The sequence below is a fragment of the Lepidochelys kempii genome, chromosome 3, assembly GCF_965140285.1.
Source record: "Lepidochelys kempii isolate rLepKem1 chromosome 3, rLepKem1.hap1, whole genome shotgun sequence".
Taxonomy (NCBI): domain Eukaryota; kingdom Metazoa; phylum Chordata; order Testudines; family Cheloniidae; genus Lepidochelys; species Lepidochelys kempii.
The window spans coordinates 179,849,688-179,872,188 of record NC_136382.1 but is presented as its reverse complement, the minus strand read 5'-3'; the positions used below and the strand labels follow the sequence as shown (position 1 = coordinate 179,872,188).

The 22,501-nt window shown below is 45.6% G+C and overlaps 1 protein-coding gene across 4 annotated transcripts in view; it reads right to left on the bottom strand.

The window, feature by feature from the left end:
- The window catches only part of PSME4 (proteasome activator subunit 4), a 218,513-nt gene that overhangs the window by 63,049 nt on the left and 132,963 nt on the right, over positions 1-22,501 (bottom strand). For all 4 annotated transcript variants that reach the window (XM_073339167.2, XM_073339165.2, XM_073339166.2 and 1 more), the window contains 7 exons: positions 17,092-17,145; positions 16,111-16,240; positions 14,817-14,898; positions 9,670-9,823; positions 7,758-7,827; positions 5,017-5,142; positions 4,212-4,364 (listed from right to left, as the gene is read on the bottom strand). In XM_073339167.2, the coding sequence (XP_073195268.2) occupies positions 4,212-4,364; positions 5,017-5,142; positions 7,758-7,827; positions 9,670-9,823; positions 14,817-14,898; positions 16,111-16,240; positions 17,092-17,145 (769 nt within the window). The remainder of the gene's footprint in view (positions 1-4,211; positions 4,365-5,016; positions 5,143-7,757; positions 7,828-9,669; positions 9,824-14,816; positions 14,899-16,110; positions 16,241-17,091; positions 17,146-22,501) is intronic.

The window sequence follows — 22,501 nt, the reverse complement described above, 5'->3', positions numbered from 1 at the left end:
GGTATCCCTTACAAAGGTAAGCAGCAGGATACGGACCCTGGACTTCAGGAAAGCAGACTTCGACTCCCTCAGGGAACGGATGGCCAGGATCCCCTGGGGGACTAACTTGAAGGGGAAAGGAGTCCAGGAGAGCTGGCTGTATTTCAAGGAATCCCTGTTGAGGTTACAGGGACAAACCATCCCGATGAGTCGAAAGAATAGTAAATATGGCAGGCGACCAACTTGGCTTAATGGTGAAATCCTAGCGGATCTTAAACATAAAAAAGAAGCTTACAAGAAGTGGAAGGTTGGACATATGACCAGGGAAGAGTATAAAAATATTGCTCTGGCATGTAGGAATGTTATCAGGAGGGCCAAATCGCACCTGGAGCTGCAGCTAGCCAGAGATGTCAAGAGTAACAAGAAGGGTTTCTTCAGGTATGTTGGCAACAAGAAGAAAGCCAAGGAATGTGTGGGCCCCTTACTGAATGAGGGAGGCAACCTAGTGACAGAGGATGTGGAAAAAGCTAATGTACTCAATGCTTTTTTTGCCTCTGTTTTCACTAACAAGGTCAGCTCCCAGACTGCTGCGCTGGGCATCACAAAATGCGGAAGAGATGGCCAGCCCTCTGTGGAGATAGAGGCGGTTAGGGACTATTTAGAAAAGCTGGACGTGCACAAGTCCATGGGGCCGGACGAGTTGCATCCGAGAGTGCTGAAGGAATTGGCGGCTGTGATTGCAGAGCCACTGGCCATTATCTTTGAAAACTCGTGGCGAACCGGGGAAGTCCCGGATGACTGGAAAAAGGCTAATGTAGTGCCAATCTTTAAAAAAGGGAAGAAGGAAGATCCTGGGAACTACAGGCCAGTCAGCCTCACCTCAGTCCCTGGAAAAATCATGGAGCAGGTCCTCAAAGAATCAATCCTGAAGCACTTGCATGAGAGGAAAGTGATCAGGAACAGCCAGCATGGATTCACCAAGGGAAGGTCATGCCTGACTAATCTAATCGCCTTTTATGATGAGATTACTGGTTCTGTGGATGAAGGGAAAGCAGTGGATGTATTGTTTCTTGACTTTAGCAAAGCTTTTGACACGGTCTCCCATAGTATTCTTGTCAGCAAGTTAAGGAAGTATGGGCTGGATGAATGCACCATAAGGTGGGTAGAAAGCTGGCTAAATTGTCGGGCTCAACGGGTAGTGATCAATGGCTCCATGTCTAGTTGGCAGCCGGTATCAAGTGGAGTGCCCCAGGGGTCGGTCCTGGGGCCGGTTTTATTCAATATCTTCATAAATGATCTGGAGGATGGTGTGGATTGCACTCTCAGCAAATTTGCGGATGATACTAAACTGGGAGGAGTGGTAGATACGCTGGAGGGGAGGGATAGGATACAGAAGGACCTAGACCAATTGGAAGATTGGGCCAAAAGGAATCTGATGAGGTTCAATAAGGATAAGTGCAGGGTCCTGCACTTAGGACGGAAGAACCCAATGCACAGCTACAGACTAGGGACCGAATGGCTAGGCAGCAGTTCTGCAGAAAAGGACCTAGGGGTGACAGTGGACGAGAAGCTGGATATGAGTCAGCAGTGTGCCCTTGTTGCCAAGAAGGCCAATGGCATTTTGGGATGTATAAGTAGGGGCATAGCGAGCAGATCGAGGGACGTGATCGTTCCCCTCTATTCGACATTGGTGAGGCCTCATCTGGAGTACTGTGTCCAGTTTTGGGCCCCACACTTCAAGAAGGATGTGGATAAATTGGAGAGAGTCCAGCGAAGGGCAACAAAAATGATTAGGGGACTGGAACACATGAGTTATAAGGAGAGGCTGAGGGAGCTGGGATTGTTTAGCCTGCAGAAGAGAAGAATGAGGGGGGATTTGATAGCTGCTTTCAACTACCTGAAAGGGGGTTCCAAAGAGGATGGCTCTAGACTGTTCTCAATGGTAGCAGATGACAGAATGAGGAGTAATGGTCTCAAGTTGCAGTGGGGGAGGTTTAGATTGGATATTAGGAAAAACTTTTTCACTAAGAGGGTGGTGAAACACTGGAATGCGTTACCTAGGGAGGTGGTAGAATCTCCTTCCTTAGAGGTTTTTAAGGTCAGGCTTGACAAAGCCCTGGCTGGGATGATTTAACTGGGAATTGGTCCTGCTTTGAGCAGGGGGTTGGACTAGATGACCTTCTGGGGTCCCTTCCAACCCTGATATTCTATGATTCTATGATCCCCATGTATGAAATATGTCTAATACTATATCCTTGTTTAGTTCCCATTCATGGTCTATGGGAAATCTTCAGCTGAGGTAATCTGCGGTGGAATTGAGAGAGCCAAGTAAGTATGCAGCTGATATTTAGACATTGTGCTTCTGTAGAAAGTGAGTGGGATCGCCCCACCCCCACCCCCTGCCTGTTTACATAGAACATGCAGGCAATGTTGTCAGTCCTTATCCTGACATGTTGGTTTTGTCTGAAGGGGAGAAATTGGCGGCAGGCCTTGAGTATCATTCAGAGTTCTAGACGTTGATGTGAAGGGACTTCTCGGCAGGAGACAAAAGCCCCTGGGCAGTGTATTAGGGCATGTGTGCTCCCTATCCCATAAGGGATGCGTCCGTAGTTATGATAACCGGCGGGACGTCCTGTAGAAAGGGGACCCCAGAGCAAAGGTTGTGGGGCAATGTCCACCAGTGGAGGGAGTCCTTCACTGTGGGAGGTATGTGTAAAGGGTTGTTCAGACCATGGACATTTGGTCTGTAAACAGTGGTCATCCAACTTTGGAAACATCCCATGAAGAGGCGAGCATTCCTGACTACAAAAGTGCATGTGGCCTAGGAGCTGTAGGCAATCTTGTGCAGTCACATGTGGACTGTTGTACACCTTGCTAACCAAAAGGTTGATGATGTTGAGAAGGTGGAGTGGGAGAGATGCTATTCTTTTGCGTGAGTCGAAATGTGCTCCTATGAACTCCAGTTGTGGGGTGGGAGTGAGCGTAGTTTTTCTTTGTTCATTCGCAGGCCAAGAGTATGGAAACATTGGACTGTCCATTGTGTGGACTGAATGGCTTCTTGGAGGGTCCTGGCTTTGAAAAGGCAGTTGTCGAGGTAAGTAAAAATTATGATTCCCTAGCTTCTGAGATTAACTGTTACGACTGCGAGGAGTTTGGAAAAGACACGAGGCGCAGTTGAGAGGCCGAAAGGTAGGACCCTGTATTGGTAGTGTTGCGAGCTCAGAACGAAGAGGACAAAAAGTCTGTGGGCAGGATGTATGGAACATAAGCACCCTGCAGGTCGGAGGCTGAAAACCAATCTCCCTGCTTCGGTGCTGGAATTGTGGTTGCAAGAGTCACCATTTTGAATTTTTTTTTTTTTAAAAAGGGTTGAACTTATCTAGTACCTAGAGTGCTAAACTAAGGGGAAAAAGGATGTAGAATGGGTAAGAGAAAAAGTTTTAACAAGTATGCTGTAGGTCCAACTCTGGCCAGGGATGGTAGAGAAGGAACTAAGGAGTTCGGCCGCGCATGCGTACTATTAAGACAAGACTGGTATGTGAGGCAGGCGCCGCACATGCACGGCCGATACGGGTGCTGCTGTAACCGTCTCCGAACAGCGGCACAGAGGCGCACCGACACCTACAGTGGAGCACCCAGAGGGACACCCCTCGAAGAAGAATCTTCATTACTGCTGATGATTCAGAATATGGAAAGAACACAGCTTGACTTTCAGATCTTGGACTGAGTTTACAGGGCTGGAAGTTAAAAAAAATATGTTTTTTCTTGCATACTGAGCACATTTAAATCTGAAAATCATTGAGACCCAATAAACTTGGGATTCCACAATACTACTTGAAGAGACAGAGTCCTGTGGCACCTTATAGTCTAAAAGACGTATTGGAGTATAAGCTTTTGTGGGTGAATACCCACTTCATCAGATGCATGCATGCATCCGATAAAGTGGGTATTCACCCACGAAAGCTTATGCTCCAATACGTCGGTCTATAAGGTACCACAGGACTCTTTACCGCTTTTACAGATCCAGACTAACACGGCTACCCTTCTGATATTTAAAGAGAGTCACTTTTCAGAGTAGAAATGAATTTTTAAGGTAGCACGTGAAAGTTAGTTTTTAAGTAATATGCTGAAAGACCTTCAACCTGGCCATTCAGTTGATGAGCACATGCTGATTAAACAGCTGGAATTGATTCCTTTACTTTTGCAAACCACTTAAAATGTTATATACACACCTTTTCAAATGTCCAGTGTTTAGAGCCTCTTATCAGACCAGCTATAATTTCAGCTACACATCGCTGGGTACTTTCATGAGAGTCTGCTACCAGATGTTCCAAGTGGGGCTTTAGAACTGGCAAGAAGGCATCATCAAAGTTTCTGAATATGCCCTGTTAAACAAGATTACACTTAAAAATGTTTCACTTAAAATATTTTTAACCTTTAACATTGCATGCAATTTATATTAATATTCCAGGCTGATAAGAGCAGCAGTTTGTATTGCTACTGTCACTGAAAAAGTAGTAATGTTAATTCTGTATGGAATGTTCCTTTTCCTATTTATTGTCCTAAACACCTCAGAATTGGATCCACCTACTGCTGTAGGAGATACAATATACAAATATGGGTAGTACACATACATGTTGCATCATTTTCAGTTGCACAAGTTTTTAATTATTTAACCAAATTTATATATATTAACATAGTGTTATTAGTCTTAACTATATTTTCTCCGTAAGAGACATAGGAGATTGAGAAACAAATTTAAAGTTTAAATATATAGTTAGGTAATGTTTCTCATATGTTCAAAATAGAATTATCCCCAAATGTATATACCCTCTCTATATCACCACTATAAGGGAAAAATATATTTGGAGAATTCAAAAGACAGTATAATGAAGTTAGTCATAGTGGTGCTTAGGGCATACCTTCTCTCAACATTTAACAACAGCGATAGCTTGGGTCACTGAATGCAATGCTTTTCACACTGATTTGATAATTATCTATATAAGGAAATTAATTTATCCATAAAAATCTAGTTACCTTGAAAAGGCAAAATCTGCGAGGATTAAATTTGTCTTTTCCTTTTCTGTCTTCTAGAGATAGAAACTTTATTAACTGCTCAACAAATTTTGGATCGGAAAAGCGATCATATATGATTTGTTCTGCCTGTAAAAGAAAACAGTGATAAGCCTTAGTTTAAATTCAAGGTGCTTAGCTACCACAAGAGTCTCATCTGGGGGGTAAAGATCTTTCCAAGTCCTAATTCTTATTTTTTTCTACTTTTGCCAAAAAAGGAATCCAAATCATGCCCACAGTCTCCATTTTCCCCAAACAAGCATTAGGTCAACATCTTAGTACCCAGAGGTTTTTAGTCCTATAGTGATGTTGGGCCATCTTTCCTTCCACTAATATAATGCTTTCAAAGCGGCCATTTCCAATGGCACTTACTATGGACACCAGCTCTGTACTCATGATTACTCTCCTGATCACTTCAAAATCTTTATCATCATTTCACGAACCACTCATTAGAGAAACTATGAAGCACTGACACGGTCACATTTTTAAGCAAAATGTATCCCAACTAATCTGAAAATTGGGTCCCTTGTATAGCAATTTTCCATAGTATTTTTTAAAATTTATTTTGGTTTCACACTTTCAGTCATTTCTCATTTTCATTCTTTCCCCTCATACACGCTCCAATTCAGTAAGGCACTTGAAAATACCCTTACCTTTAAGCATGTGAGTCCAAATTAAATCAATTTTAACTCACATGTTTAAAATTGTGTCCACGCATTGCATACACCTGGAAGTCAAATTCTGTATTCCTATTTTATATGCCTCTACAAATCCAGGCCATGCCTGACTGGAAAGGATTAAAATGTCTCAGAAATATTTTTTTTCATAATGTATCTATTGCTGTGAACCCACTACATAATTCTAGGCGCACTTACTTTTTTTTTTTTTTTTTTTAAAATAGGCACCAACACCACCTATGGTAGAATATTAAAAATCTAAATAAAATGACAATGTCATCAGTAATTCAATCAAGCCTTTGCATTCCAAGGAAACTCCACCAGTCCACACCAGCATCAGCAAGTACATCAAACACCACAATGCGGCAGAGGCATCAAAAGCAACTGATTGACTTTCAGATCTATCTGATCTTTGCTCTACATCAGGAGGCGATCGACCACCAAAACTAGCAGACTGGAAGGATCAAGATGATAGTACTGCAAGTTAGTTCTAGGACTCTCACTAACCTTTCTCAAAAGAGGAAGATTAGAGATGATGCAACAGCTGCAAAAATATATATTTGGTTACATGAATTAAAAACAAATTGTAAGGCTTATTTAGCATGATAACGAAAGACTAAGAAACGTTAGTTTCAGATAAAAGTAATGATTGTGAAAGGGCTGGACTGATAGCGTCTGAGGCAGAAATCCTGTTTATTCACAGAACTGGAATAGCAGGCCTTCCCCATACCATGTTGCCATTATGCATCAATCCTGTTCTGGAAGAGCCACCTTTAGGGTAGAAAGTTTAGTGTCTGTACTCACCTCCTTGTTGACACTATCAACTACAATCAGCAAAATTGGTAATTAGTAGGGCTGTCAAATGATTAAAAATATTAATCACAATTAATTGTGAGATTAAAATAAACCATGATTAATTGCAGTTTTAATTTCACTATTAAACAATAATAGAATGAGCTCATGCTCAAATAAATTGGTTAGTCTCTAAGGTGCCACAAGTACTCCTTTTCTTTTTGCGAATACAGACTAACACAGCTGTTACTCTGAAACCAATAATAGAATATCACTTAAATATTTCTGGATTGGGGAAAGTGTGTGTGTGTTGGGGGGAAGTGTGAGACCCAGAGTAGGTGTGTGTTGGGGGAGTGTGTATGTGTGTGAGAGACAAACTGCGTATGTGTGAGAGACAGTGTGTGTGTTGGGGAAGTGAGTATGTTCAGCGCACTGTCTCTTTAAGCAGAGCACTCCCCAGCCTGAACACTTGTTCAGACTGCAGCAGCCGCAGGTGGCTCCCGCTCCTGACCCAGAGGCAGCAGCAAACAGGCTCCCTGTCACTCCACCCTAGCTTAGCAGAGACTGGGTACATGGGGAGGAAGATGGGAACCCCAACATTAGCCCCCAGCCCACTCTGCACAGCAGAGAGGAGGGTACCAGTGCTGAGCACCTTGGGTGTGCGGAGTAGAAGCAGCAGTGGCTGCAGAGCAGAGCAGTGGGTGGAGGAAGAGCACTCCTGCTCCAGAGGTGCCCCTGGTGCCCTGGCCCAGCCTGCCCACCCCTAAGGCCAGCAGCAGCCAAGCTTCCCATGTTCCCTGGCCCCAGATCAGCAGCAAATGGGTACACAGGGACACCCAGACATCAGCTCTGCACAGCAGGCAGAAGGCAGGCTCCCGGTCTGGAGCAGCTTGGCCAGGGGCAGCTCCATGGGGGAGAGAAGGAGGAGGTGGGAGCAGCAGTGGAGCAGGGCGGCAGGGGGAGAAGGCAGGCAGCGGCACCCCCCTAAGCACAGCGCCCTGGTGTGTGATTAATGCATTAATTTATTTTGAGTTAATTGTATGCATTCACTATGATTGACAGCCCTAGTAATTAGCCATTCAATGTGGCCATCAACTTATTTCAAACATTATCTTGATGATTGTTCCGTGCTCTAATGACTTAAAAGTCACAAATAATCTGTGCCAGTCTTGAATCAGAACAATCCAGACTCTCAAAAAAAAAAAGGAAAAAAAAAAGAAATCCTAGCATGCTTACCTCTACCAACTCCTCTCTCCTCCTCCCAAGCTTTGGTTGTTGCTCAGCAGAAGCATAAACTACCATATTTCTAAATGTTAGAGGAAATATATATTAGCATTACTTCCAAAATAAATGAAAGAACAAAAAACAATTCTGCTAATTCTCGACATTCTATATACTGATATTAAATTAAATCTGTGGACTCGAACACCAAAATCTAAAGCAAATTTCTAATATCTTAAACATTTTTGAAACCTTCTTCTCTCTTGCCTCCACTATTTGGGGTTGGTGACACTTATAGCCTTCTTCCAAAACACATGATTGTAAACCAGGCTGTTGTGCAGACTGATCTCTTTGACATCTGCTGATATCCAGCCAATGTAAAGAGTCTTTGGTCTCCCCTTTGGATCTCTTCAATCCATAATCACTGCAAGAGCCATCCTACTTTTTTAACACTCTGGTACCTGTTGGATATGCCCATACCAATGTATAATAGCCTCCCTAAACTTGTCTTCAATTGGAGCAACACACATTAGGCCACTTGCAACCTCGTTCTGATCTCTATCTTGAAGTGCCCAACCATCTGACCATCCTGACATCTTCATTTCCGTGATGGAGAGCATACTGATTTATCTTCTTGTGACTGGTTAAGTTTCTCTTCTCTACATTAAGATGGGTCAAATACAGTTTTATAAACTTTAATGACATTTTTTGTCACAGAGAACTGGGGGTCAGCTCCCACCATTTGCACCATACAACTTTAGTGTAATGCTGGGCATCACTCATGAGGGCACTATCGTCAACAAAAAGTAATCCTAGGTATTTAAATTGTTTTATTCTTCTAATCTCTCTGCCTGCAATATCCTCTATGTTGAGTCCTTTTCCCTCATTCATCATATCCTCAGTCTTACCGACATTGACGCTAAGCCCCGCCTGCTCAAAACTATGCTGCCACTGTTCAAAACTGGCTTGCCAGGTTTCACAATCTTCTGTACATATTACTATGTCATCAGCAAACATCATGTTCCAAAGCGGTTCCCTTTGTATATTCTCATCAAGTCCATAACAACTGCAAATAAAAAGGGGCTCAATGCTGATGCGCAGTGTAGGCCAATGTTTACTGGAAATTCTCTATGGTAGCCCCATTTAGTTTTGACTACGGTAATCACTTCATCATACATATCCTGGTTTAGATGGACATAAAACTTTCTGGCACACCTCTGTCACAAACTTTACTCTAATCAGACGAATGTATGCCTTCTTCGAGTCCACAAAGATCAAACCCAGTTGCTGTCTCTTTTCTCTGAACTTCTCCATGAGGATTAACAGAGCAAATATGTCACTAATTGTGTTCCTTCCCAGCATGAATCCATACTGACCCTTTCACATTTCAACCATTCCATATACACGCTTTTCAGTAATCTTCTCCTATACTTTCATAGCATGTGACAAAAGCTTAATTTGATGACAATCATAAACAGTTCTCAAACCTAGCGTTAAAAAAGGGCATCATTGGGGAAAATTTAGCCCCCCAATATTTTTTTAATGATTGATTGTAAAACAAGCTTTTACAAAATCCAAGACCAACAGATGCAATTCCAACAGAAATAGTTAAAAAAAAAATATTCCCCACGATGTTTGCAGCACACAAAAAGCTCACATCACAATTGGCTGGAAACTTGATTTGCAATAAACATGGAAATGGAGACTATTTTCATTGTCCAAGCCAGGAGAAGTGCAAAAGGTAAACAAGTAGCACAAATAAGAAGGAAAATAGATTTTTAAAATTTTCAGTTTTAATTATAGTTAAGAAAATTAAAAATATTATTTTTGACCCAATAGTGTCCCTTTAACTTCAACAGTATTAGTCAAACTTTCTGTTTTTCTTACACAATTTTGCCCACAATGCACATAATTTAACAGTACTCACTGAGGCCAGGTATAGTATCCCCAGTGTGTTTTCTCCACAAAACAACACGACTCCCAAGCTTGTTTAGTCTTTGGTAAACTTTCACAATCGAAATGTAGCCACTGGTTATCAGGTCTGTCACCAGCCTGAATGCTGGAAGGCTTGGGGACGCCACCTATTTTTAAAGATGTATTAATGTTATATCAGATTTGTTCACAAGCTCATATTTGTTAACATACCCACACAGTTATAATTTACTATCAGCTTTTTCATGAGAGAGCCATTTCAAGAAAAGAGAGTTGCCTTTTCTGTAACTAGGGTTCTTCGAGATGTGTTGTTCACGTCTATTCCACAATAGGTGTGCACGCTCGCCACGTGCACCGGTGCCGGAAGTTTTTCCCCTAGCAGTACCCATGGGGGGAGTGCCCCAGAGACTCCTGGAGTGGCACCTCCATGGCGCGGTATAAGGGGAGCTGCATGCTCCCCCCACCCTCAGTTCCTTCTTGCCAGACAACTCCGACAGAAGGGAAGGAAGGTGGGATGTGGAATAGACATGAGCAACACATCTCGAAGAACACGAGTTACGGAAAAGGTAACTGTCTTTTCTTCTTCAAGTGATTGTTCATGTGTATTCCACAATAGGTGATTCCAAGCTATATCTGTTGGAGGTGGGTAGCAGTTCACAAGTTCTCGGGATAGAGTACCGCCCTGATGAACCTGGCATCATTCCTGGCCTGGGAGACAATTGCATAGTGCGTGGTGAATGTGTGAACTGAAGACTACATGGTGGCCCTACAAATGTCCTGGATGGGGACATGGGTCACAAAGGCAGCCGACGAGGCCTGCGCCCGAGTTGAGTGTGCCCTCACAATGGGCAGTGGTGGAACCTCTGCCAGCTCATAACAGGAACGGATGCACAAAGCCATCCACTTAGAAAGCCACTGAGTGGAAATCGGATGACCCTTTGTGTGCTCAGCCGAGGCGACGAACAGTTGCGAAGACTTTCTGAACGGCTTGGTCTGCTTGAGGTAGAAAGCCAGAGCTTGCCTCATGTCAAGCATGTGGAGACGGCGTTCCTCACTAGTTGCATGAGGCTTGGGGCAGAGGACTGGCAGAAAAATGTCCTGACCCATGTGATAGGCGGAGACCACCTTTGGGAGGAATGCAGGGTGTGGGCAGAGCTGGACCTTGTCTTTATGAAAGACTGTATACGGCGGTTTGGAGGTTAGGGCCGTGAGCTCCGAGACCCTCCTGGCCGACGTGATAGCTACCAGGAAGGCCACCTTCCACGAGAGGTGAGACCAAGAACAAGTGGCCAGTGGTTCAAACAGGGCCCCCGTGAGATGAGCCAGCAGCAGGTTTAGGTCCCACTGTGCAACCAGGGGCTTAGAATATGGGTAGAGATGGTCCAAACCCTTAAGGAACTGGCTGGTCATAGCATGGGAAAACACCGTGTGCCCTTGCACTGGGGGATGAAAGGCTGATATGGCCGCCAAGTGTACCTTGACTGATGAGGGCGCCAGTCCCTGGACCCTCAGGTGGAAGAGGTAATCAAGGATAAGCTGGATTGGGGTGGCCATCGGGGAAACACCCTGGTCTGCCGCCCACCTCAAAAACCGAGACCACTTTGCCACATAGGAGCTGCGAGTGGAGGGCTGTCTACTTTCGAGGAGGACGCATTGAACCTGTTCTGAGAACGCTCTTTCCTCACCACCTAACCACTGAGAAGCCACGCCGTGAGCTGAAGCGTTGCTAGATTGGGATGGAGGAGGCGGCCCTGGTCCTCAGAGAGCAGGTCCGGGCGGAGCGGCAACTGCCATCATGGAGCTACCGCCAGCCCCGAGAGGGTCCCGTACCAGTGTTGCCTGGGCCACGCCGGGGCAATGAGAAGGACCCTGGCTTTGTCTGTCTTTATTTTCTCCAGGGCCCTGCTGATCAGAGGGAACGGGGGAAAGGCGTAGAGGAGCTGGCCTGACCAGGACAGGGTAAAGGCATCGGAGATAGCGCCCCTCCCTAGGCCCCCCCAGAGCAGAACCGGGGGGCATCGTCGGTTCTGCCAGGTCGCAAATAGGTCCACCTGGGGAGTACCCCACCTTCAGAAGAGCTGGTGAGCCACTTCTGGGTGTAGAGACCACTCGTGCTGAGAGGAAAAATCCCTGCTCAAGCGATCCACCCTCACATTCCAGGCGTCCGGCAGGTGGAAGGCTTTTAGGTAGATGTCATAGGCTATACAGAAGTCCCATAGACTAAGGGCTTCGTAGCAGAGGACAGAGGATCGGGCCCCGCCTTGCCTGTTGATATAGAACATCGAGGCTGTGTTGTCTGTGAGGACCCTGACTACCTTGCCCTCCAGGTGCAAGCAGAAGGCCATACACGCCAGTTGCACAGCCCTGAGTTCCTTGATGTTTATATGAAGGGGTAGGTCTTGTAAAGACCACAGGCCTTGGGTCTGAAAGTTCCCCACATGGGCCCCCCAACCCAGGTCCGACGCGTCGGACACCAGTTCCAATGATGGGGCCCTGTCCCTGAACGGGACCCCTTGGAGCATGTTATTTGGGGAGGACCACCACCGCAGGGGAGGTGATCTCCAAGTTTGGCACGGTGAGGACTTTGTCCATTCTGTCCGTGGCCTGGGAGAACTGCGAGGTCACCCACAGCTGGAGAGGCCTCATTCGGAGTCTGGCGTGACGGACCACATATGTGCACACAGACATGTGACCCAGCAGTTGCGGGCAAGCCCTGGCTGTTGTTACTGGGAACCTTGTGACTGAGTCAATGAACCCTTTCAGGGTGTCAAACTTGTCTGGTGGGAGAGAAGCCCTGGCCAATGTTGCGTCCAGCCAGCCGGCTGTTCGGGCTGGCTAGCTTGATCTGTAGAGGGGCAGCTCTGAGGGGAGGCTGGGTTGGCGTATGATCCGCTGCTGCCTCTGGACCGGAAGAATCGGTGGTGCCGGGATCTACGTCAGCCACGGGACCTCGATCTTGATGCGGAGGAGTGGCACAGATGGTTGTAGCTGCTCCGCGAATGGCCTCAACAGGCGGACCCGTGTCGGCGAGACGAGGGCAATCAAAACCTGGGGCTATGGTGCCTTGGCAGAGACTTGGAACAGGAGTCTGAGCGGGAACAGTATTGACCATCGTGCCGCGACCAACTGCGGTATCTCCTGCGAGACGAGGACCATTGGCAACGTCCGCCACAGTCCCGTCGATATTTGCTTCACCAAGATGAGTGGTGATGGGAATCCCAGTCGGACGGCACCCATCCAGACAGTCTGGCTGGCGTCGAGGGCGATCCACATGGACTGAGGCCTGAATGGTTGCTAGGCGGTGAGCAGTGTCGGGAACATTCCCTCGACTGAGACCAGTACCGGGCCGGTGGCGACTGTGGTGATCCCAGCGGCGGCTTGCCTCTGGAGCATGGGGCTGACATCGGCAGAGCTCCAGACACCGGCATGGACATGACATCTCTGGCTGCCTGGAGGGTTTTGGGCGTAGATGGCATCCGGACATCCGGAGAGGCCTGCTCCGAAGGGGCTGGGCTACTCTGCTCAACATGAGTCAGAGGCCTAGGGCCCGATGGGGATCGAGGACTACCCAACATGGGCCTAGCCTCTGTCCCAGACTTCCCTCAGTGCCGTTGCAAAGAGGGAGTCTTTCCGGTCCTCTTGGCGTGCCCCGTGGACAGGGAGTGGTGCCAACTGGATGATGGTACCGGAGGGTCTCCATGTACTGATGCCATGGTGCCAGGTATCCGTTCGGAGCGGCGTGCCGGGGTTGGGGCCAGCGCCGACTCCATCAGGATGGCCCGGAGCCTAACATCCCTTTCTTTTTTAGTCCGGGGCTTGAAAGACTTGCAGATCTTGTACCTTTCGCTGATATGGGTTTCTCCCAAGCAACGCAGACAATCCATGGGCGGGTCACAACTTGGCAGAGAGCGCTTACAAGAGCCGCACGACTTAAAGACTACCTGGAACTGCTACATCAAAAAAAAATTGATGACCCTGGGAAAACATGTACAATGGCAACCTTAGTCATGGAGCACATACTTGTGCTTACAATCAAGGTACAACACAACCAAGAAGTCTAGTCTAGACGGGACCGATATCTGTAAAGCTTGTTTGGGTGTTTAGTTCAAAAGACAAACATATTTTCTTTCAAATACTTCTTTGAATGCTGCTCATCCTCCAGGAGTTCTGCTTACATTTCTCTTCCAGCTTCCAGTTCATTTTCCATATCTAGTTTTTAGGAAGGTTTTGGTTACAGGTAGTGCAATAGAGAAAGGGATAAGCATGTAGTTTGAAGTAGGGAGACAACTTGTTCACACATCAATTTTTTAAACCAAGAAAATTTGTTACAAAGATCTATTAAATCACAAGATTTACAACTTTAACTAACCCCTACTAATATTAAGAAGAGATTTGATTTTTATCTTCAATGTGTGATGTACTGTGAAGCACCACTGAGAGGAGCCAAAACAGCAGACTGAAATCCTGTAGTGAAAATGACTTAAACAGCACTCGAGCCTGTGAGGTCTTGTTTAAGGGACAGGTGAAGTTTTTCTGCCTGTTCCTATTTGTAATGCATGCATGCATAAAAAGGGAAAGAACATCCTGAACTCAGGTTTAAAATGTTTACTTTTACAATAAATAATGTTGAGTTCATAGGACTCATGGAACCAAGAAAAGTAATCTGTCACATTGACAAATTCAGAAATAATATAAAAAGAATGTTATTTAATATTTGTTTATATATAGTGTTCATCATAATCTGGATCATAAAAAGAATAAGGAATGAACAGAAAGCAGAGGCACCTATTAGTATATGCAAGTCTGATTTTGTTCTCATTCAAGTTAATTGCAAGACTCCCACTGTCTTCAAAGGGAGAAGGATCAGGCCCTGTGTCTATATATAAAATGTGTACACACACACATGACCCTCCCTACAACCAGCTGAATAAACTACGAGTACATATCTACTTGTGAGATGTGAACACATTTTGTTTTAAAGGGAAGTGAAAAATGTTTTAGTTAGGTTACCCATTTTGTTTATACCATAATAACAGAGAACATGTGTTTTCTATTGGTAAGGTAGGTGGGAAAATACATTTCCTGAAAGCTTCACGATAAATTTAGGTATTTAGGATCTGAAATCTCTTATTAAACACTTACTGACTTCATAAGGGCAGAGGGACACCTTTTTGTGGGCTCTCTTCAACTGCTTGAGGATGCCAGCAACAGCTGAGATACCCATCTGAAAAGGAGAATGAGGATTAATTCATTCATTTCACATTTTCAGTGCAAGAATTTGTCTAGTCATTCAGAACATAGTCACTCATCCTCCCAGGTAAATGGCACTCCCTTGAAAAAGTCAGTCAACATCATCATGTGGCACTTAGTCACACCAGCAGATAAGATTAATTCCTCCACAGTCATCTCAGGCCCCTCATCACAGAGAACATGAGACCTAAATTCCCTCTAAGCTGCATGGCCGCGCAGCAACCTATGAAGCGCCATGCAGGCACTCAGGGCTGCGGTGGAGAGAGATGTCTCTCCCCGAGCCCCCGGACCTGCCGCAGAGGGGAGAGGTGCCCGTTCCCCTGCCTCAACCCAGCCCAGCCCTGGACCTGCTATGGCTGGGGGAGAGGTGCTTATCCCGTGGCCCCAGCCCCGAAGCTACCGCTGTAGGCCCTCTCTCCCCACTGTAGGTCCAGGCAGCCTGCACCCCAACCCATCCCCACCCCAGAGGCGACACCCCCAGCCGGAGCCCTCACTCCCCCCAGACCCCAAACCCTTGCACCAACCCAGAGACCCCTCCTGCATCTCAAACCCCTTATTCCTGGCTGGAGCCCTCACCCCCCCACACCACAACCCTCTGCCCCAGCCTTAAGCCCCTCATCCCTGGCCCCACCCCAGAGCCCACATCCCCATCTGGAGCCCTCACCTCCCCAATCCACCCTCTGCCCCAGCCCTGAGCCTCCTCCCACACTCCAAACCCCTCAGCCCCGCCCACCGCCACATGAATTTTGTTGTGTGTCACACATCACCTCCACATTGGTGCACATAACAAAATTCATTCTGCACATACGTGGGAAAAATTAGAGGGAACACTGCATGAGACATAGAATTAAACCTCTTTCGCATGGTGTGCATAGTACGAAGCCTGCCGTCTAGTTTCCTCTTCCCCCCAGCCTCCCACAATGCTGAAAGTGTGTCCAAGTCTCATTGACAAGCAGGATAAACAAAATTAATAGTACACATTTTTGCTCATTCAAAAGCCCTCAGATCAACTGCCATTGTCATAGGACTCCCAAGATCATATGCAATCTGAGGGATGTACTTTTATGTGTGTAAACAGGGCCCTGCTCCCCAACTGGAGCCTCTAAATAACAAAAAAACACCACCACCACCATTTGATCAGGGATTGAAAAAACAAAAGAAATTTTAATCAGTTTGCCATCTTTACCTTGCGAATCACTATTGCGTCGTGGTTGAGACACTGCACAAAGAATCTTATGGCACGGACAGGTAGTACCCTATCATCCCTCAGGAGGAGAGACAGAAAGCCAATGCCTATGTGTTCAAACTTCCAGGGGCTAAAAAACAACATATACAATGAATAGTGGAGTGCTGTATGTAATGCTGTTGTTCAAAAAAGGTTATAAAAATATACCTAAAAGCAAAAAACCATCTGTTAAGAAGGTGTATCTAACCACCATAAAACTAACGTTCTATTCCACAACCACACTATACGGGCATCATTCTTATTAAAAGAAGGCCTGTCTACATCACTTGGGGAGAGAAAATGGGCCTTGAAGTGCGTGCAAATTGCATCCATGTGAAGGCTCTTTACAGTTAGACTGGTGTAAAATTGCTTAATGCAACTGAGAATTAGACCTCACATATCTTTATTTAGCTAGTAGTATTTTAAAAATAATATACCTGGTTAACAGTAATTTAAAAGTACTTGCACTTCATTGCCATCTTTACGCTAGATAAATAATTGTACTCAGAAATTGTTAGAAATGGACACAGATATTGAAAACAACAACTACTAATTACTGCAAGGATACATTCACCTATAGTACAGGAATCGGGTGGATGGCAGCAATGCAAGATTCCTCATGTTGACCTGACACTTCCCTGTTCCATTGGGAGGGAGAGTTGAACAACCCTACAAATGGCCCTTCTGTCCCCCTATATCCATTCCAATTGATGTTGGTTCTTGTCCATCAGAAGTAGGCGAAGGCCAAATATGTTTCATGTATGAGATGTCAGACAGTACAACTTTTTGATCACTACTGATCTAAACTGCATTTTAACCAGTCCTGTACAGGAAAGGCTGCATGTGTTATTTCCAGTTATCTAAGCTATCTATTTTACTGTGCGTTTTTTTAATTCAGAAAAACTAGCACACAAAAAAGTTCACAGAGAAAGGCAAACTTACAGATTTCTTTGATTCACGCAATCTAACAGCATGTTGACCAAATTTTCATAGTTTCTGAAAAAAAAAGTAAAATGAGTATATAGACTTGAAGTGTACTGTCAACAACTAGACATCATGGAGAGAAGTGTTTAAAAGAATCTTTATATAAACAAAGTAAGGCATTATATTTTCTCTTCATTCTCACAACAAATATAAATACTACAGACAATGTCTGGTCATTAAAATAACACTGCAGAAGCTGTGTATATGTCATGTTAACTTTTGTGAGAGGAAGGAGTGAAGGGGAGAGAATCGCTGTTGAGTCAAGGGAGGAATATTACGGTGATTCCTCCACACTGTGGCTTGTCTAGATTAGGATTTCAAGGTGTCATGTTGGATCATGTTAGTCAGCTAAGTCTAATTAAAACCCTTAAAAACTCGAGTCAAGACATGGCAAGCTATACTTTAGCATATGCTAAAAGGGTTGAGTTTAAGTTTTAATTTGTCTTGTCTTGACTAGAAGTTTAGGTTTTAGAGTAAGTTAACGAACGTGAACCAACATAGTATCTTTAAATTTCTGCCCATATAAGGTCTTAAAAGCCAGCTAGTTTGCCCAGCTGAGTGGCATTTTCTGCACTGTGTTTTGGAGGTGTGAAAATCAGGGTATCATTTCCCTAGAATGCACCAGTTGGTCTCTATCCAATTAGATAAACTTGCATATCATCAAAATATTCAAGTCTCGGTTTTTGACATTACTGACAAGCTCGCAGGTTGATTCACCCTCATGTACACTAGTAGAAACCAGGAGTAACTCCATAGGGTCAGCAGAGTTTCCTGCCTAAAGCTGGTATAAGAGAGAAGTTGTATGTACTTCATAATCTGCCTGGATATACACCAGGGGCAGGAAAACTTTTTGGTCTGACGGCCACATCGGGTTTCCAAAATTGTACGGAGGGCTGGTTAGGGGAGGTTGTGTCTCCCCAGACAGCCACGGGTGGCCCAGCCCCTGCCCCCTATCTGACCCCCCCTGCTTCTTGCCCCCTGACGGCCCCCCCGGGACTCCTGCCCCATCCAACCCCCACTGTCCCTGTCCTGACGGCCCTTCTGGGACTCCTGCCCCATCCACCACCCCCAGACCCCCCAACCCTGACTGCCCCCCGCCGCCCTATCCAACCCCTCCTCTCATTCCTGACTGCCCCCTGGGACCTCTGCCCCATCCAACCACCCCTTCTCCCTGTCCCCCCACCCCTTACTGCCCCCTGCCACCCCATCCAACACCCCCCCACAATTCCTGACTGCCCCCCGGGGACCCTTGCCTCATCCAACCCCCCTGTTCCCCGCCCTCTGACTGCCCTGACCCCTATCCACACCCCCAACTTCCCCTGCCCTCTATCCAGCCCCCCCTACCCCGTTACCGCACTGCCTGGAGCACCGGTGGCTGGCATCGCTAAAGACGCGCCGCCCAGAGCACTGGGTCAGGCCATGGCTCTGCAGCTGCGGTGCACTGAGGCTGTGGGGGAGGAGAGAACTGCGGGGGAGGGGCCGGGGATTAGCCTCCCCAGCCAGGAGCTCAGGGGCCGGGCAGGAGGGTCCCGCGGGCCGCATGTGGCCCGCAGGCCGTAGTTTGCCCACCTCTGATATACACTGTGCTTTGCCATACCAATAAAAGGTGCTCTATTTTAGATTCTTCAGTCCTGTCTGGCCACTTTGCAAAGTGGCCAGATTCTGGCTGTAAATAGACTATGGACAATTCCCCATGTGAAGGGGAACTTTCTGCTGGTGTGTAAACCCTTGATGATGAGGATTCTTTGCCAGATCCCAGCCCTGGCTTAAAGCCATGGCAGGGGGAGGTATAGGACGTAATGGGAGTCAGTCAGTGCCAGATGCTGGACCAATGCACAATCAGGAGTTGTAATCAGCTCCCTACTAGCCACTGTTCCCCTTGCATCAGGGAGAAATGAGCTATACAACTGTTTTCGTCTCGTGTCCTTTCATTTAACAATGCCCTTTTTAATTTAATACTCTTCTAGCACTTTTTAGTGAAAAATTTATGCCATTCAGAGTCCTCCAAGGAAGGGTCAGACTGTATAACATGGCATGTCCTAGAACGAAAATTCACAGGTAAGGCTGAGTTTTAGGCCTTTCCTGTGAATTTAAGGCCGACTTTTCCCTCAGTTCCCTTCATGTCAGATAATCTTCCCAGTGGGATGTAGAAAACAGTAAGTCATCCCTGGGAGGCGGGGAAGGGTTTAATTTACCCATGCAGGTATGAAAAGGAACGTAAGAGTTACTGGGGAACGCTCTTCTGTAACACCCTTCCACCAAATGCTGCCTCGGCGAGGATGAGAATGTCGACTACAGTGTTTGAAAAAAATGCGGATGAAAGGTACTGCAGTAGCTTTATAGACCTTCTAATAAGATATGTGTGATCTTTCCAAAAAATCATTGCTCTTTCCACAGAGCGAGTGGTACGTGGTAATAAGGAGTTGTACCTCAGGCTCCAAATGCCTATGCTATATAAACTTTTATTCCTATGTAGGCTTTGTTTACCTCGAGCTTATGAATTTTACTTCCTTAGGATATCTGGCTTCATCCAGGACAAAAATACCACTTCCTATTATATAAGAAAGATTGCTGTTACTTTGGGGACAGAGGCCTGCTTAGTTTACAGAACTACCATGTTTGATAGAGCATATAACTGAGACTTCATTGAGAGCATTCCAAGCTCCAAAACCCCCTTGGTACCAGGAGGGGGCAAGTAGGCAAAATACTTCCAGGGAGAGGAGGAAGAGACCTACCAATGTGAAGATGAAAGGCAGTTTTATTAGAATTTGTAGCATGCAGCCCAAGAACATGACAGGAATTTGTGTTTTGACTGAGGACTGGTAAGAATGGTGGTCCTCAGCCATCTGTTATGTGCTGGTGAGGACAGATTCTCATGGATTTCTTTACAGTGCAATATGCCCGAAGTGACTGACTTGTCCACCTGTCCACTGGTCAGGCTAACACCAGAAGATCCTTAGCTTTAGCAGACTGTCCCCTGATGTGTGTCTCTTGTAACATCAACATCTACACCTCAAGTGATATACAGATATCTGTGAATCTCCTCCAAGATACTAGGAGGATGTTTATCACTTTCTCAGAAAGAGTGACTGATTCCTTTCTAGGTGATGGGCTAGGCAGCACTGGATTTTGACTCAGAATCAGCCCCCCATTGTGTGAAGTTTGAGAGGAGGTTCCAGTTACATTTAAATTGGGTCTAAGAACCAAGACCTGAGTGTTAATGAGAAGGCAGTTACAATTACTGTGGTCTTGCTCCTTCACAATCTGATTTACCATCTTTACTATCAGCAGCAGGGGGGAGAGCATAAAGGAGGCCACTTAGCCCACTTCTGAGATAAGGGGATGACAACCTACACTTTGGTGTATCTTTTGCTCACATAGCACCTCTTGATATTCCAACTGGACTGGGATGCAAATAGAGCCATCAATAGCCTTTCAAACTGGCCTGCAATGCACTGAAAGGCTAACTGATCTAGACGGCATTCCCTTGGTTCTTCATGTGTCTTGGTGAGCTGGCCGACACTGACTTTCCTTCTTGGTACAGAATTTTGAGTAACAGAGTAGAGGCTTATGTCCAGGACATGAACAAGGCTACTTCTCTAAGTAGTGCTGAACATTTAACTTCTTAGCAATTGTTCACAAATACCAGATTTCTGAAGAATCATCTGCTGGAAATGGAATAGTGAGTTTGATGGTCCATAGCATGAGACAGTGCCGGTTTATTTTAATTTACTTTGGGGAAATGATAAATATTATCTTAAGCACCCTTTTTCTGAGTGGTTCACTCCCAGATGGGAGCCCACCCTGAAATGCCCCTCATAGGAAATCTAGGTGAGGGATGTTGCAAGAGAGAATCTTCCCAGACTCAGGAAACCCAAAAATCAAGAGCAGCTTTTGGAGTTGGATGGTTTTCCAAGAAATGGTGGCCTTAGTCTTTCGACTCCGGAAATGTAGCAAAAAGCCTCCTCCTAATGTGTAGGAACCTGCAAGAGCAGCAGCTTCAAAGGGAACACTTGCTGAGATGAGGTAGATTGAAGATTCTCTCGCTGGAACAAGGGAGGGACCAATTCCCTTGTCTAAAGCCTCAGTGACTGCTTTGTCTCTATGCTCTCCAAAGAGCTTACCAACAAAACATTTAGAAGGATAACAACACATATTTGGAAGTTTTGAATGTGCAGCAAACAACAATCAGGGCAGTCCCATAAAAGCTGTTATGGAAATCTAGTTTAAGGTAGATTTTATATATGGGGTTTTTTTTCTTTTGTTTTTTTTAGGTGGGAGTTATCTACCCTCCCAATGGCCTCCCAGATGAACAATCAGAGACTGCAGTTAATAGTCCAGGGTTGACACTGCTATATCCAAGTTTTCATCTATGGGAAAGTCATTTTTCTGTAGGGAACCAAAGAAATCTGCAGGGGACATAAATTCTGCACTTGTGCAATGGTGCAGAATTCCTCCAGGAGTAAACTTTGCAGGGTTTGAGGGTTTTTTTGGATTTTTCATTTTCTAAAAACATATGCACCTGTTAAGTTAGATCTCCATTCATGCTAAACTCTGGGAAGCTTAGCTGAGAGTCTGAGGTATCTCGCTTATAGACCAGTTTTAGATATTTCTACTTCTCTTTGGAGAATCTAGAAGGGAGATTCTCTCATGAAAGGTTTTAAGATGTTGTGTTGTTCCTTTACGAGTTGATTGAGCCTTCACCAGTCCCTGGGCCAGACCTCTGAGAGAATGGTGACGGGGCCCTAGGAGGGGGAAAGTGTGTTATCAGAAAGATTGAAAGAACAATCTGCAGCCATGTATCCTGCATGTTGTCCTAAGGAAAACAGTAGCCCTCCTGTGGGATGGCTGGAAGAGGAGAGAAGCTAGGTGCATCCTCCAGGTAAGGGGATCTGTATCACTTCACCCCATGCTCTCTGCTGCTGGATCTCGGCTGATTGGTGACAGACTATACAAAATGAAAAGTGAGTCAGAAACACTGGAGATAAATGACTCATCGGTAGGTCCCTACCAAATTCACGGTCCATTTTGGTCAATTTCACGGTCCTAGGATTTAAAAAATAGTAAATTTAATTATTTCAGCTATTTAAATCTGAAATTTCATGGTGTTGTAATTGTAGGGGTTTTGACCCAAAAAGGAGTTGTGGGGAAGTTGCAAGGTTATTGTGTGTGTTGGGGGCAGAGGGGGCAGGTTTGCGACACTGCTACCCTTACTTCTGCGCTGCTGTAGACAGTGGCACTGCCTTCAGAGTTAGGGAGCTGGAGAGTAGCAGTTGCTGGCTGGGAGCCTATCTCTGAAGGAAGAGCCGCCGCCAGCAGCAGCACAGAAGTAAGGGTGACCCGATATGGCATTGCCACCCTTACTTCT